At 41.8% G+C, this 16,962-nt stretch overlaps 1 protein-coding gene and 3 pseudogenes across 2 annotated transcripts in view; all 4 read left to right on the forward strand.

Annotated features, from left to right (window-relative positions):
- The first annotated feature begins 3,412 nt into the window (after nucleotides 1–3,412).
- On the forward strand, nucleotides 3,413–5,031 carry LOC111982136 (protocadherin gamma-A12-like; annotated as a pseudogene).
- Nucleotides 5,032–7,656: 2,625 nt separating this feature from the next.
- LOC111982133 (protocadherin gamma-C5) overlaps nucleotides 7,657–16,962 on the forward strand; it is a 58,759-nt gene continuing 49,453 nt past the window's right edge. For both annotated transcript variants that reach the window (XM_070449496.1, XM_070449497.1), the window contains exon 1: nucleotides 7,657–10,219. In XM_070449496.1, coding sequence (XP_070305597.1) covers nucleotides 7,796–10,219 — 2,424 coding nt within the window. In that variant the 5' untranslated portion in view covers nucleotides 7,657–7,795. The remainder of the gene's footprint in view (nucleotides 10,220–16,962) is intronic.
- On the forward strand, nucleotides 10,889–13,357 carry LOC111980007 (protocadherin beta-16-like; annotated as a pseudogene).
- LOC139029463 (protocadherin gamma-B4-like) lies at nucleotides 13,993–15,250 on the forward strand (annotated as a pseudogene).

The following is a 16,962-nucleotide window of genomic DNA, read 5'->3' on the forward strand; positions in this document are numbered from 1 at the left end:
CTAGCTGTGATGATCAGGAGTAATGGTCCAGGGTTTACGGCAGGAATCCGGCGTTGTAGTGGGGAAAACAGTCCGAGGCTGGCAAGTATTATCCAGGCTAAAAACGGGTGTTGCCAGAGCAGAGGGTAAAGGCCGCTAGCAGTGGTTAACAATGACTAAATAGCTAGTAGCTAATTAGCTGGCTAGCTTCTGATGAAAGTTTTGGCTATAAGATCTAAAACAAATAGCGGATCCGTGTCACATTGAGTGAGGCGGGTTTCCAGAGGTATATTTAATTTAAAAATAGAAAAAGAGATAGATTTTTTTTTTTATATATACAAAAAAGATGAAAAATACATTTCTGGACATAGTGAACTTTGAAATGGGTAGCCACAGGCTCAAAATATTTGCTAAAAGTGTCTTTCTGTCTTTTTTCGTGTAGTGTCGACAGAAGGTTTAAGAGATCCTATGGCAGCCGTTCGCCTATTCGAGGTCGTTGGTCTTTCAGCACCACTATTATGGACAGCGCCCGCATCTCTGCAGGCTTCCGGAATGGAATGACTAAAAGACAATTATGTTTGATTGGAAAATGAGTACGGACGCTCCGTATGGAGGGTGTGACGCAATTGCGTAGCCTCCAGAGGCATGCAGAGGACAATTTGAGCTCTGTACCGCGTAGCCGTGCAGAACCCAAATATCGTAACAATGCGGCGGGCTCCGAATAGCTCCGCATTGACATGATTGATTGACGGTAGGTGGGGGCGGGAGGTCCCGTATAAACACAAACTCACTTCCTTGACAACTTCCTTCACAACAGCCCTGCTCAACAGCTCTGCGCTGCTCCGTGAATCGCAAGAAGTATGAATGCCCTGACTTCTGCAGAGGCCATGTCACCATAAATGCTGCATGGCCAAGGCAGACGATAGATTTACCCTCCTGTTGTGTTCGTTTCATGTTAATTAATTATGTGTTCCCGGTCTAAAATGACCGCCACAGGCATCAAAAAAGCTTTAAATACCAGAGCTGCGAGAAAGTTCTATATATTATTGAAACAATGTTGCGATTGTTTGTGAGAATGCCAACAGGTGTGGTTCCCGGGGGGGAAAGATTCTATTGGGGAAAGGTTCCCGTGGGGTTTGCAGTGGAAGCCAAGAAGGGGAGTGAGGTGTGTGTGCTCAAACACAGATGCATGTGGGGTCTGGGAGAGGAAGTGTGTGCATCTGATGAATGGGCATGTGCCTGAACTCAATTTTCTACACTAATTGTAGTCTCACCCATTAATTTCTAATGACAAGTAATTTTTTGACAGGAAACACCACAAGTTAAATAAAACACCCAAAATGTAGTGAAAATCATCAAAATATATTTTGTGTGTTCAGATGCTCTGTGTGGACAAAGTCATGGAACCTTATGACAATCAGATTAAATGAACTACATTTTTCAGAGAGAAAACTTGTAAATCGGTCCAATTCGATCGGAACACAGCAGGAAGGTTAAAGATATCGATAGTTTAACTTTTTCTGGTCTTACCTTTTTCTAAGGAAACTCATCATGGATTTTTACAACCATTTGAAATCATTATTTCATATGATTATTCGTTATTTTATATATCAATGGTGCTTCAGGAAAACGAATATAATTATTTGAAATCTAGCATACATAGATACATCCGTTTATACAATGGAGGATTTACCTGAGACTATACAGTGAATACGGATTTGATTTAGTATGATGTTTGTTTGTTTGTTTATACTCTGCTGCTGTTTTTGCAATTCTTTGTGATGTTTTCCAACTTCTTGCGAAGTCTTCTGTAGTTCAATATCGGACCTTATAATAGCAGACTCCGTATAGGCTACCTCTGACTTTGATTGTTTACTATAATATAGCCTAAAGCGTGTGAAGTGTAGACTATCGCTTATTTCATCAACTGTCAGACATAGAAAAATGGGTCTCTAAGCATTTTGAGCCTCAAATCCTCCCCCTTTTTTTTTTACAATCAGTAACGGCAGTGTTGATATAAATACTCAGTGTGTCGCTATACACCAGCCGTGAACAGATATATCTCTCCTCAGCCTCTCCTCCCACAACCGTAATATTCAAAGCAAGAAAACACCCTCTGCGTGACATAATAATTTCGGGGGATAATCTGGTTGTAGGCGCTGCGTCTCGTTTGTTCGTTTAGCCTACTGCTGTACAACCTATATTATTTTATTGAAATATGTTTTCATCAAGACCAACCAGACTATGCAGCATTTCAGTAGGCTTACCTCGAAGATGGGACACAACCTTTTCTCTGACTCAATACTCTGTGTGACTCTCCTTTCTCTGTTAAAACTGAACACGAGCCACGGAGATATGAGCTATTCTATTCCGGAGGAGATGAAACGTGGATCTGTGGTCGGAAATATAGCAAAGGATTTCGGGTTGGATGCTAAGAGGCTGTCGGCGCGCGAGGCTCGTTTAGACATGGATGCAGCAGAACACGCTACTGTGATATCAATGCTAACTCGGGGGATTTGATTATCGCTGAAACAATAGATAGAGCTGTGCGGTCCAAGGGTTTCGTGTACTTTGAAATACGAGTTCGCACTTGAAAATCCTTTAGAGTTACACCGTATTACTGTTCAAATTCAGAATATAAATGACAATTCACCGGTATTTTCTAGTGACCACATATAATTAGAAATTAGACTTAGCGGATAAAGGGCAACGTTTTTTCCTATATGAAGCCCATGATGAGGACATAGGATTAAACGCAGTTCAAAGCCATACGCCCGAGAGGAATGCACATTTTGTTTTGGCTGTTCGTACAAATACAGACGGTGGTAAATATGGCGAGTTGATGTTAGAGAAGGAATTGGATCGAGAACAACAGCAGAAGGGGACGTTGTTACTTACTACGGTTGATGGTGGAACTCCACAGAGATCTGGAACTGTAGTGATACACGTCACTGTGTTGGATGCAAACGACAATATTCCAGTATTTAGTCAAGACGCCTATAAAGTCAGTCTTCTGGAAAATTTTCCTTTGGGTACCATGGTAGCTACAGTTAGTGCAACGGATACTGACGAGGGACACAATGGGGAAGTGAGCTATGATTACAGTGGTACATCTGATAAAGCAGCGAAGCTGTTTTCTATTCAAAAGGATACTGGAGATATCAGAGTAATTGGACTAATAGATTTCGAATTGGAAACATATGATGAAATCCTATCCAGGCGAAAGATGGATCTAGTTTAGTTTCCATGACAAAGGTAATTGTCGAAATCACAGATATAAATGACAATGCACCTGTGATATTCGTAGAATCTTTGAAAAATTCCATCCCTGAAAACGTGTTACCTGGCACAGAGGTGGCATCATTAATGCTTTACCGACTGAGCTACAGAGGACTCTGCTTTGGGTTTCCCATGATGGAAGAAAGGTAATGTCTACTTTATTTGATACACTAAGGACATGATCTTCATCATGTTTTTGACATTGGGAAATAGACAGATCCACTGCTCCATTCAACAGAATGTTCCTTTCAAACTAAAACCTTTGATTAAAAACTATGACTCTCTGGTAACAACCAGTGAACTAGACCGTGAGATAATATCAGATTATAATTTAACTATCACTGCCACTGACGAGGGGTCTCCACCCTTATCCTCCTCAAAGACTATTCATTTATCTGTGTCAGACGTGAATGACAACCCACCTGTGTTTGAAGAACAATCCTACAGCGCCTATGTGACTGAAAATAACAAGCCTGGCTCCTCTATGTGTTCTGTTACTGCCAGAGACCCAGACTGGAGACAGAACAGTTCAGTGGTCTATTCTCTATTGCCCAGTGAGATCAACGGTGTTTCAGTTTACTCATTTTTATCCATCAACGGAGACACGGGGGTGATCCGTGCTGTGGGAGCATTTGATCATGAGCAGTTTAGGAGCTTCAAAGTCCATGTTATAACAGATGAGAATGATAACTCTCCCCAGATATTATACCCTGCTCCAGCAGGGAACTCCTTGATGACCGAGATGGTCCCCAAAGCTGCTCTGGTGTGTTCCCTGGTTTCCAAGGTGATAGCTGTGGATGCTGACTCTGGACAGAATGCTTGGCTTTCATATCAGATCGTGAAGTTAACTGATCCGGGACTTTTCACTATTGGTCTCCACAGTGAAGAGATCGGGGCACAGTGGGACATTTCTGAATCTGACAGTTTGAAGCAGAACCTTGTTATATCAGTGAATGATAACGGACTGACCTCTCTCTCTTCAACGCGTGATGTATATTTACTCATATTTTAGACAACTTGGCTGATGTTCCAGAACTGAAAGACATGGCTTATGAAGATAATTCCAAACTAACTTTCTATTTGATAATAGCACTGGTCTCTGTTTCCACCTTTTTCCTGACTTTCATTATTCTCATTCTGGCCGTGAGGTTCTGCCATAGGAGAAAGCCTAGATTGTTGTTTGATGGAGCAGTCGCTGTTCCCAGTGCGTATTTCCCTCTCAACTATGCAGAGGTGGACGGAGCAGGAACACTGCGTAGTAATAATTATGACGCATACCTGACAACGGGCTCACGCACCAGTGACTTCAAATTTGTCAGATCTTACAATGACAGTGCACTGCTGGCTGGTCTTGCACTAAAGAGGAGTCCAGGTGAAGCAATTGACATTGGACCAAAATATTTGACTATGGTAATGAAAAAAGTTATGTCAATGACATGTGTGATACTGGTGTAGATAAAGGGTGGGAGAGAGGAAATGTATTTGTTTGGTCTCCTTCCAGTAGTTTCAACTGTGTGTGATGATCCATACTATAATTCCTTCATCCAGGACCAAGAGGTGGGATCACAGGTGTAACACCATGAGAATTGGGTCAAATAGAACCATGCTCCCAGGTAGAGGTAGACAAGACTCTTGACTCGTGGCAGTGGGGAGGATGAGCGGTGAAACACAGGTCAATGATCACTGAAAGTAAAATAAAAATATTGTTGACATTCATGCTCCTTGGCTGTTGCATCCTTTGACCCATCATTGGACACCTGGGCGACCCTTGGGTCATCCAGTCATTCCATATTACCAGATTTTCACTTTGGCCTTGGGTCAGAAGAGGCTCAAAGCCTTTAGGGTAAAGTTAACTCATTCTGGAGTTGGACACAATTGTCTCACATTTAGATTTTTAAACCGTTGAAGAATGCAAATCAGGAGACATTTTCGTACTTATGCAGCAGTATTTGTTCTGCCATGAAAACATTAGGGACTATGCTATGTCAGAAACGTTATAAAGGAAGCTAAATGCTGAAGACATCTTTAACATCTAAATGTGTTAATGTCTTTTATTTTCAGGAAAATCTTGCTGATGATAGCTGTGCACATTTCTATGGTCTTTAAGTAAACCTGAATTTGTCAACCAAGGGCAGACTTTTCAACTCTGGTCTTGAGCAGAATCACCCAGAGTTTAATGTTTCACCCAGAGGTGGAAATGGCAATGTGAAGAGGCTAGCCTGTTTTTTTGGGCTATGTGAAGAGACTAGACTCTTGGCCCTGGCATCGCATCATGATAAAGCTAGTGTAAAGAGGCCAGCCTGTTTTACCTGAGGTCACCCCAGGGTCATACTGTCAGCTTCCAAGTCTCTAATGAAGAACATGTTCCATCCAAGTCTATATGCCAGTCAGAACCAGCCTTCTCTTGCACTCCTCTGTGTAAACCACACACAGAAAAGTGACACTATGGCTTAAAAGTGGCCCAATGGAGAGAATAAACCAGCTATTTGTATTATTTGTCAGGAACACATACTTTTCTAATGGCTTTTTTTTTACAGTAGTAATGTCGCTGCTTATAGGGGTCTGAAAGAGATGACCATAGATGTATAACACAATTCTGCTATAGGTCATTCTTCTTGTAAGTGCATGTAAACCTGTATTGTGTTTTTAACACTCTTCTTTCATTTGTTTCTTGTCTTTTTACCCTCTCCCATTGAACCATCATTTGGACATCTGAAGGTAAAAAAACGTATTTTCTTCTTCTTTACTTGTAGACACATATGCAAATTAGGGTCTCCCAATGAAATTGGTGGCTCGTGCAGTTGCCATGTAGGCCTACACAATAGCAGGTCATTGTACAGGCCTAACTGTGTAGCCCTTTTCATGATTACATGTCTATCTGATGTTAAACTCAGTGGTTCCCTCAGTTCCTTCAACATTGGCAATTGACCATCTCAAGCACACTGCTCACACAGTAGCACACAAAGCAGTAAGAACACAACTTGTCATTAGCAAAGACAATTAGCATTGTTAGCATTGTGCTGCACACCACACAGCAGTCCATCGTATTTCTTACCAGTTACACACAGAACATTGTACTGAAAAGACATCCCAGTAGTGGCCCACAAAGCAAAATCACTCACACACAATTGCCCAGTAACACAAAGTATACTTCACGCTGAACTTCACACAGCTCAGCACTGCAGACACACATACACACATACTGCAGTATGACAACTCTGCTCAGCACTGCCACACAATTCTAAAGTAGGTCAGGAGAATTATTATTTTTGTACATCCCCAGCCTTCCATCCCTGCTCAAATATATTTCTTATTATTTGAATTATGTGGCATCTGATCTCGTTGATCACGAGCAAATCCATGATGCTTCATGTGTTTAACCCTGACTGCAACGTTTCATAATTCACAGCACCAACCAATATACCCAAGTCTGAAATATCTGACAAGCTGTAATTAATGTTTTATTCGTCAAAGTACATCTTTTGTATAAAGATCTGGTAATGCAATTTCAATTGTGATATTGGAAGAAGTGTATGAATGTGGCAGTGATATTCTAGTGCAGAGGACCCTAGACTATCATGCCTGCCAGTGATTGTTAGAGTGTGGTAAAGACAAGCCTTGATGTCTCAAGGATGTGTAAGCCTGCAGCAGGAAGTGTGTAGGTTGATTTGGGGAACATGTGGAAGTTGTGCTGTGAATAGACGGCATCATGCTTCACTGCTTTGACACACTGTCTGTCTCTTCCTGTGATGACCTCTGACCTCGCTCTGTGGGAGGCCGATTTGCCTCTCAGTTTCACCCCTAGTTACATGGAAATAGAGGGATGCAAAGTTGGCAACTTTGATGAATAAAACATTAACTACAGCTTGTCAGATATTTCAGACTTGGGTATATTGGTGGGGGCTGTGAATTATGAAACGTTGCAGTCAGGGTTAAACACATGAAGCCACATAGATTTGCTGGTGATCAATTGTTTATTATTGGTATATGGTGAAACAGTTATAGCATACACATTTTTAAGTCCTGAAACAGTATTCATGTTTAGTATTGGTCTGAAAGGTCTAATTTTGTTGGTTTCAGGTTGGAGCTGTCGCTCTCCATGGTGCTGAAATATCAAACGTGCTCCAAATTTTTTTTTTTTTAAGAAAATGTTATAAAAAGTGTTTACTGACAATACACAGTGCAATAATCTTCCATTTGCTGATGTAGGCTTAGTTATGGACAGTGTTATAAAACAGTCTGTCTTTAGTTGGCTGTGTATCATTTCGACATGATGATAGTCTGCGCTCTGGACTCTGAGTGCCGCTGTTGGACAGTAAGACGAGTTATAAGCTTTAAATTCACAGAACCTCCTGTCTGATGGATTCATATGAGCTGATACAACATTCGGGGGAAGATCTCTAGAATCAAACAGGAATGAAAATCAACACGGATAGATTACCAATATAGCTGATTTAGATGGACTAAGAGAGAGTTGTGCATCAAGGCTACTCAATATTTCTGTCCAGAAATTTATATTTTTGCAGTTTTTTCCGAAATGTTTGAGGGAAAGCAAAATCGAACGCCACAATGGCAAGCACGATTGATTATTGTGTGTGCCCTCTTGTCGCATATGGTTCGATGCCAGGTGCGATATTCGATTCCAGAGGAAATGGTACGAGGGTCTTTGATTGGGGATCTCTCAAAGCATTTGGGACTAGATATCCGAAGACTAAAATCTGGCCGGGCCCGCATTGTTAGTGAGGAAAAGGATTGTGTAGAGCTGAACGCGGACAAAGGGATTCTGATGGTCAAACAGCGCATAGACAGAGAGGAGCTGTGTGGACACGCTTCCCCCTGTAGCTTCAACTTCGAAATGGTTCTAGAAAATCCAATGGAATTATTTAGTATAACTGTGGAAATACTCGATATCAACGATAATTCACCTGCCTTTGCGAATAAGGAAATTACCCTGAATATCAGTGAAGTAGCATCGCCTGGAGCTCAATTTATTTTAGGCAGTGCCGTGGATCCTGATGTAGGTTTAAATGCCCTGCAAAGCTACAGTCTTAAACCTTCGACGCATTTTACTTTAAAAGAACAAACGTTTGCTGATGGTGGTAAATATGTGGAGATGGTTTTGCAAAGTCCTTTAGATAGAGAGAAGGAAGGTGAAATGTTTCTAACATTGACAGCTGCCGACGGGGGAAATCCGCGGAGAACAGGGACTGTGAGCATAAAAGTGAATGTTTTGGATGCCAATGATAATGCTCCGGTTTTTAGTCAAGCCGTATACAAAGCCTCTGTTTTGGAGAATTCCCCTAAAGGGACTTTAGTAGCAACAGTGATTGCAACCGACGCAGATGTGGGCAGTAATGGTCAGTTAGAATATTACATTGACCACCTTACACAACAAAATGCTATGGTGTTCACACTAAATCCAAGCAGTGGAGAAATACGAGTATCAGGTTTAATCGACTATGAGAAAACTAAGCAGTTTCAAATTAATGTAATTGCCAAAGATATAGGTGGTCTCTCAAAATCTTGCAAAGTAGTAATTGAAGTGATAGATGTGAATGACAATCCCCCCGTTATAGCATTGACATCTTTTTCCAATACCATCCCCGAGGACTCTCCCCCGGGGACAACTGTCGCCATTGTTAATGTGAAAGACTTGGACTCTGGACAAAATGGTCATGTTAATTGTTCCATCGACCATTCTCTTCCCTTTAAGATACAATCTTCATTAGCGAACTATTACACTTTACTAACAAACAGTGTTTTAGACCGTGAGGTTGTGTCTGAGTATAACGTCACAGTGACAGCGGTGGACAAAGGTCTTCCCGCATTACGTCACAATAAGACCCTTCGCATAAGAATCTCTGATGTGAACGACAATGTGCCAGTGTTCGATAAAAGCGAGTACACAGCTCGGATATTGGAAAACAACTTCCCAGGTGTGTCAATTGGTTTGGTCCAGGCCAAAGATGAAGACTGGGGTCAGAACGCCAGGGTCTCCTATTTCTTGGAGGAATCGCAGGTGGGAGGAAATTCTATTTCATCTTCAATATCGATTAATTCTGAAACAGGAGTGATTTATGCAGTGAGATCCTTTGATTACGAACAAATCAAAGCTTTTGAATTCCACGTTAGAGCGCAAGATGGAGGCTCCCCTCCACTTAACAGTAACGTGACTATAAAGTTAATAATTCAAGATCAGAATGACAACACTCCTCAGGTTCTCTACCCAGTACAGACGAGTAGCTCTCTGGTGGCTGAAATGGTGCCTCGTTCAGCAGATGTGGGATATCTTGTCACTAAAGTGGTGGCTGTTGATGTGGACTCTGGACAGAATGCCTGGCTCTCATATAAACTGCAGAAAGCGTCAGACAGGGCGCTGTTTGAAGTGGGTTTACAGAATGGAGAAATAAGAACCATACGCCAGGTCACTGATAAAGATGCTGTGAAACAAAAACTCACTGTTGTAGTGGAGGATAACGGGCACCCCTCTCGATCAGCTACAGTCAATGTGAATGTGGCGGTGGCGGACAGCTTCCCTGAAGTGATCTCAGAGTTCAGTGACTTTACGCATGACAAAGAATACCACGATCACTTTACATTTTATTTAATTTTGGCCTTGGCTGTCATGTCTTTCCTCTTCATCTCGTGTGTATTAGTTATAATATCAGTTAAGATCTACAGGTGGAGACGATCACGTAACTTCCATTCCAATCTCCCAGTGATTCCATATTATCCACCCCGTTTCTCAGACGCCGGGGGGACAGGGACTCTGCAACACGTGTACAACTATGAGGTGTGCATGACGACTGACACAAGGAAGAGTGACTGTAAATTCGCCAGACCTTTTAGTCAGCACGTTTTAATAGTGGACCCGAGCTCTACTATGACCAGAGACAATGCGACCTTGCAACCTTCTCAGAATGAGAAAAGCTTTCTGGATGACCCGGATTCTCCTGAGCAGGTGAGACGCTGACATTTTACAACTTCAAATATAATTATTTCGACCACAATATTTGAAAATACTCAAATACACAGAACATAAGTATTTAAATAGGCATGAACCCAGGTCGAGTATAGGTTATTTAGGTTATTGAGATAATTTTTTAAATCTTGTTTGCCTGTCTTCGTCCTGAATTAAACCCACGGGGTTTGCTCTCATCCATAATGTTTGGGCTTTTCGAATCGTGTTGTAGAAAAATGACATGCATGTCAAAGTGTGTGTATTGCAATTAGTATAAAATGTCATATTCAGGCTGTCACAGCACACCTTCGTGGACAAAAATAAAATAATAGTCGTTTCTGTTGCGGTTGTACTTGTGAGTTTGCAGTGTTTGGTTATCCATATTGAGCCACTGTATGCCATGCATTCGTGTAAAATAGAAATGTCTCATTGGTTCATTCGTGGGCTGGATCTAAACTAGAGTCCAATGGGAGGTTGTGTCTTTAGAGGAATGATAAGGTCTGTAGAGGCATAATCACTATTAATTCGGTGCATTTTCATGTTTTTAACTGTGAGGGCCGCTGTTGGTTAACAAGACGTTATTCTATTGGCTCATGGGTGGCTGCGCAGTGATCCCTACCTCAGTATTGCTATACTCTGTAGCCGAGAAGGATAAATGCAGGTATTGGCAATACCTCAATATATTTTATTTTGGAATTCATCGGGTTGTCATTTGGATTACGACTTTACCATTTAAATAATCATTACAATGGATATTTGGCGTTTGTTCGATGTTCCACTCAGCCTGTGGAGGAAAGGCTTTGGTTACAGATGGCAAGTACTGTGCATTGTTTGTTGCGTGATCTGGGTTGACAATGTGACAGGACAAGCACGATACTCCATCCTAGAGGAGATGGCAGAGGGATCTTTTGTCGGTAATATTGCGAAGGACTTGGGTTTGGAGGTCAGTCGGCTTGTTACTGGTAAAGCTCGCATTGTAACAAAGGGGAGTCGTCAGTATGTTGATCTCAACAGAGACAAAGGCACTCTAGTTGTTAAAGAGAGAATAGACAGAGAGGAGCTCTGCAAGCAGACTACGCCTTGCAGCTTTAGTTTTGAGGTTATAATCGAAAATCCCATCCAATTGTATCGAATAACAGTCGAGGTCCGGGATATAAACGACAATGCCCCTTCCTTTTTGAGAGATAGTGTTAACCTGGAAATTAGCGAGTCTGCGCTGTCTGGAGCTCGCTTCTCATTAGATAACGCAATGGACTCGGACGTGGGCACGAATAGCTTACAAAACTATGCACTCAAGCCATCAGATCATTTTAAATTAGCAGTACATAGGAACAGTGATAGTAAATACGTCGAAATGATTCTGTAGACCCCATTAGACAGAGAGAGTCAGGAAGATCTTACGTTGCTCCTTATAGCAACCGATGGGGGGATCCGCAAAAATCCGGAACTGTTCGCATCCACGTTACAGTGCTAGATGCGAACGATAACGCTCCAGTTTGCAGTCAATCTGTTTACAAGGCTGTAGTGAGAGAAAACTCCCCAAAAGGCACACTGATAACAACAGTCAACGCTGCGGATGCTGATAATGGGTCATATGGAAAAGTGTCGTATTCCATGGCCTCAAGAGATGCAAAGGAGTTGTTTCAGATAAATGCGGAAACAGGAGAGATCAGAGTATCAGACAAATTAGATTACGAAGAGGAAAACAATTATCAGTTGAATGTGAATGTGAAAGCAAAAGACCACGGTGGTCTTTCCGATATATGTAAAGTTGTTATTGAAATTATTGATGAGAATGATAATTCTCCAACAATACAACTGATGTCTTTTTCCAATACCATAGCAGAGAATTCCCCTCCTGGAACTACAGTAGCCGTGTTAAATGTAGAGGATGCAGATGCTGGAAAGAACGGCGTGGTGCACTGTTCTATAAACCCAGATATGCCATTCAAAATTGAGTCGTCAATGACCGACTATTATAGCATAGTAACTGATGGCATCCTCGACCGAGAATCGATTTCAGAATATAACGTCACCATAAATGTATCAGACGACGGGACACCGATTCTCTTCAGTAATAAAACAGTGACAGTGAAAGTGACAGATGTCAATGACAACCCACCGGCCTTTGACCGCTGTGTCTATGAGGCATTTGTACAGGAAAACAATTCGCCGGGGGTCTCCATATTCACTATCAGAGCGAGTGATGCTGACTCTGGTCAAAATGCGCGCTTGTCCTACTACCTGGAGAACAGTGAGATAAATGGGGCACAGGTCTCTTCACTGGTCTCGGTAAATTCAGAGAATGGGGTTATTCATGCGGTGCGCTCATTTGATTATGAACAAGTAAAAGAGTTTCATTGTAATATTACTGCGCGAGACGGAGGGTCCCCGCCCTTCAGTGAAACTGTTACTGTACATATTTCTATCCAAGACCAGAACGATAACGCACCCCAGGTTCTCTACCCAGTACAGACGAGTAGCTCTCTGGTGGCTGAAATGGTGCCTCGATCAGCAGATGTGGGATATCTTGTCACTAAAGTGGTGGCTGTTGATGTGGACTATGGACAGAATGCCTGGCTCTCATATAAACTGCAGAAAGCGTCAGACAGGGCGCTGTTTGAAGTAGGCCTACAGAATGGAGAAATAAGAACCGTACGCCAGGTCACTGATAAAGATGCTGTGAAACAAAAGCTCACTGTTGTAGTGGAGGACAACGGGCAGCCCTCTCGATCAGCTACAGTCAATGTGAACGTGGAGGTGGCTAATAGCTTCTCCGAAGTACTCTCATAATTCACTGACTTTACGCACGACAAGGATTATAATGATAACCTGACTTTTTATCTAGTTTTGGCCTTGGCTGTGGTCTCTTTCCTCTTCATATCGTGTGTATTAGCTATAATATCAGTTAAGATCTACAGGTGGAGACAATCACGCATGTATCAGTCTGGTCTACCAGTTATTCCATATTATCCACCCAGTTATGCAGACGCCGGAGGGACAGGGACTCTGCAACATATGTACAACTATGAGGTGTGCATGACGACTGACTCAAGGAAGAGTGACTGTAAATGTGCCAGACCTTTTAGTCAGAACATGTTAATAATGGACTCTACAGATACTTTCCAACATGTATAAAGAGAGAAAAGTTTCCCAGATTCTCCTGAAATGGTGAGATATTCATTGCCCAATGTGTTATGTTGCTTAATGATTGTATTCATTAAATTGTTTCATTTAAATTAGATTAGATTGGGACTTTGTATGTGTATTATCAACTGATTTACTCATGTTTTTCAAAGAGAGCCTCAAGTCCTGTTCATTTCAGCACCACCACTCGCGGACAGCGACACTGTCGGACACAGTTCCGCAGCCTCTTTCACGTATTATTTTATAGGCCACCGTAAGTCTGTTAACAGGTTTTATTATAACAGAACGATACTAAACCCTAATGAATATTTTTTTTTACGTTAGGTGTATTTTTTACATTTAACTTAATTTAAGTGAGAAGTAGTTCTGACTGAGGATGACAACATATAGGCCTTAATGTGTATCTCTCAGTTTTGTCTTACATTGACGTGTTTTTGAACAAATGTGTCACACTAGAAGATATAGTAGGCCATACAATTGAAATAATTAATGGTTTGTAGTGTCATTTTGTACAGTAGAAGTGCGCTCCTTGCAATGGTCTGTGAGTGCCGCTGTTCGTTCAGACTGTGAAATGTGGCCCAGTGAAATGTAAAAAGCACATCCCATATCAGTGAGCTCTTTCTATCTGAAGGTTGCTAGTTGCTTCAGCCATATTAGAAAACAGACTCGCCAGTGTTACACACCCGAAGCAGGCGGAACGACATGTTTTGTAATTAATTGACGATCGTTTGGATACTTCTACTTCGTTGTCTTTGGTCTGTGTAGATTAGTTTTTCTGTTGGTCTGGACATTTATGTAGTGTACGAACTRGATTTTATAAAATGTCTGCTAGGAATCTGGTATGGGCTTTTGACAGCCATGCGTCACTATGGCTTATCCTCGTTTTATTTGGATGTATAGTCCATGGACAAGTGAGATATTCTATTCCTGAGGAGATGGCGAAAGGGTCGGTCGTGGGTAATGTCGCAGAAGACTTGGGCATTGCCCTGAAAAGGCTGAGGAGCGGCCGAGCTCGTATCATAGCCGGGGACAATAGTCCCTATGTGGAGCTGAACACAGACAAAGGAACACTGGCTGTGAGTGAGAGGATAGACCGAGAGCTCTTGTGTAAACAAACTTCTCCTTGTAGTTTCAGCTTCGAGCTAATCTTAGAAAACCCTATTCAGCTTTATGAAGTTACCGTAGAAATCATGGATGTCAATGACCACGCTCCTACATTTCCCAAAGATGACATTTATATCGAGATTAGCGAGTCAGCCCTCCCGGGCGCGCGTTTCTTACTAGAACGCGCATTTGATCCAGATGTTGGAGAAAATACAATACAGAGCTACACTCTGAAACACACTGATAATTTCATTCTGAAACAGGAAACTCGTGCAGACGGAAACAAATACATAGACATAATGTTGCTGTCGCCAGTAGACAGGGAGAGCAATGAGGAATTGTCCCTCGTTTTAACCGCAATTGATGGTTGCCATCAACCGAAATCAGGCATGATGAAAATAAATATCCACGTTTTAGACGTAAACGATAACACTCCCGTCTTTTCCAAAAAGCTGTATATGGCGTCAGTTCCAGAAAATGCGCCTGTGGCTAAAGTAAGCGCAACTGATGCAGATAAAGGCATAAACGGAGAGGTGACGTTTGCTTTCAGGTACAGACAGTAACAACGGGCTTTTCCGAATCGATGCACAGTCAGGTGAGATTTTCGTTTTTGGACATCTAGATTTTGAAAAAGCTAAAAAAGTACGAGTTAAACATCGAAGCCAAAGATCATGGCGGCTTCACTGATTCTTGTGCCATGATTATTGACATAATTGATGTGAATGATAACATGCCTGTCATATCTTTGACATCATTCACGAATCCTGTTTCTGAAAACTCTCCACCTGGCACAACAATTGCAGTGATTAATGTTAAAGACATAGATTCGGGAGAAAATGGACAGGTGCGTTGTAGCATATCAAAAGATTCCCCCTTTGTCATTAGGTCATCATTACGGAATTACTATACGTTATTGACAGAGGAAGAATTAAACAGGGAAACGTATCAGAATATAACGTCATTATAACTGCCACAGATGAAGGTTTTTCCCCTCTCTCTAGTAACAAGACTATTAACTTACGGGTGTCTGACGTCAACGATAACACACCAATATTTGAGAAGGAATCTTATATTACAAATATAGTGGAAAATAATTCACCAGGTGTATCATTATTTATGGTAAGAGCATCAGACGCTGATTGTTGCCAGAACGCACGCGTCTCCTACATCCTTGAGGACTCTGTGCTTAACGGGGCACCAGCTTCCTCCTTAGTTTCAATTAATGCTGAAACTGGTGTTAGATATGCGGTGAGATCATTCGATTACGAACAACTTAAAGCATTCAAAATCAATATTAGAGCGCATGATGGTGGTTCTCCTACACTCAGTGACCAGAATGACAACCCTCCTCAGGTTCTCTACCCAGTACGGACTAGTGGCGCTCTGGTGGCTGAAATGGTACCTCGTTCAGCAGATGTGGGATATCTTGACACTAAAGTAGTGGCTGTTGATGTGGACTATGGACAGAATGCCTGGCTCTCATATAAACTGCAGAAAGCGTCAGACAGGGCGCTGTTTGAAGTAGGCCTACAGAATGGAGAAATAAGAACCATACGCCAGGTCACTGATAAAGATCCTGTGAAACAAAAGCTCACTGTTGTAGTGGAGGACAACGAGCAACCCTCTCGATCAGCTACAGTCAATGTGAACGTGGTGGTGGCGGACAGCTTCCCTGAAGTGCTCTCAGAATACCCTGACTTTACGCACGACAAGGAATACAATGATAACCTGACTTTTTATTTAATTTTGCCACTTGTTGTGGTTTCACTGCTTTTTATTTTTTCGATTATTGGTATAATTTCTGTGAAAATCTACCGGTGGAAACAGAATAAATTATTCTATAAATCTGCAGCAAACCTCCCCGTTATCCCATATTACCCTCCCGTTTTCCCAGACGGGACCCTGGGAACCCTACAGCGTGTATACAACTATAAGGTGTGGGGAACCACTGACTCTAGGATGAGTGGTGTGAAGTTTGCGAGGCCTCATAGCCAGAACACACTGGTGGACGTGAGTCGCATGGGGACAATGCAGAGTGAAATGAGAGATCAGACGGATGCTGATATCGATGGAGAGGTGAGAGGGCATATTGAAATTCATATTTACTCCTGATCAGGGTTGTTTTATAGGCTATGTTGTGTATTGATGCATCTCTCTCACCATCGTCTCCCTCTCTTTCGGTCTAATGCTCTCTTTTCGCTCAATTGCTCTTTCTGTCTTCATCTCTCTGCGTTCGTGTGAGCACAAGCGTTGTCATTACACATGTCTTTGTATGCACTCCACTGCATCTTTGTCTTATTTCTCTTCAAAACTATTCCTGTAACACATTCTTATCCAATATTTTATGACACTATGGAGGTGAATTTTGCATTACGAAATATCTAAATGTTTTATGTCAACATTTATTCGGTATTTTTAAGTGTGATACATTTACGTGCCAAAACCTTAATTTCTCTAGTATTGCAATACTTTGTTTGAACCCTAAGTGCCGC

This window comes from Salvelinus sp. IW2-2015, linkage group LG20 (assembly GCF_002910315.2).
Source record: "Salvelinus sp. IW2-2015 linkage group LG20, ASM291031v2, whole genome shotgun sequence".
NCBI lineage: Eukaryota > Metazoa > Chordata > Actinopteri > Salmoniformes > Salmonidae > Salvelinus > Salvelinus sp. IW2-2015.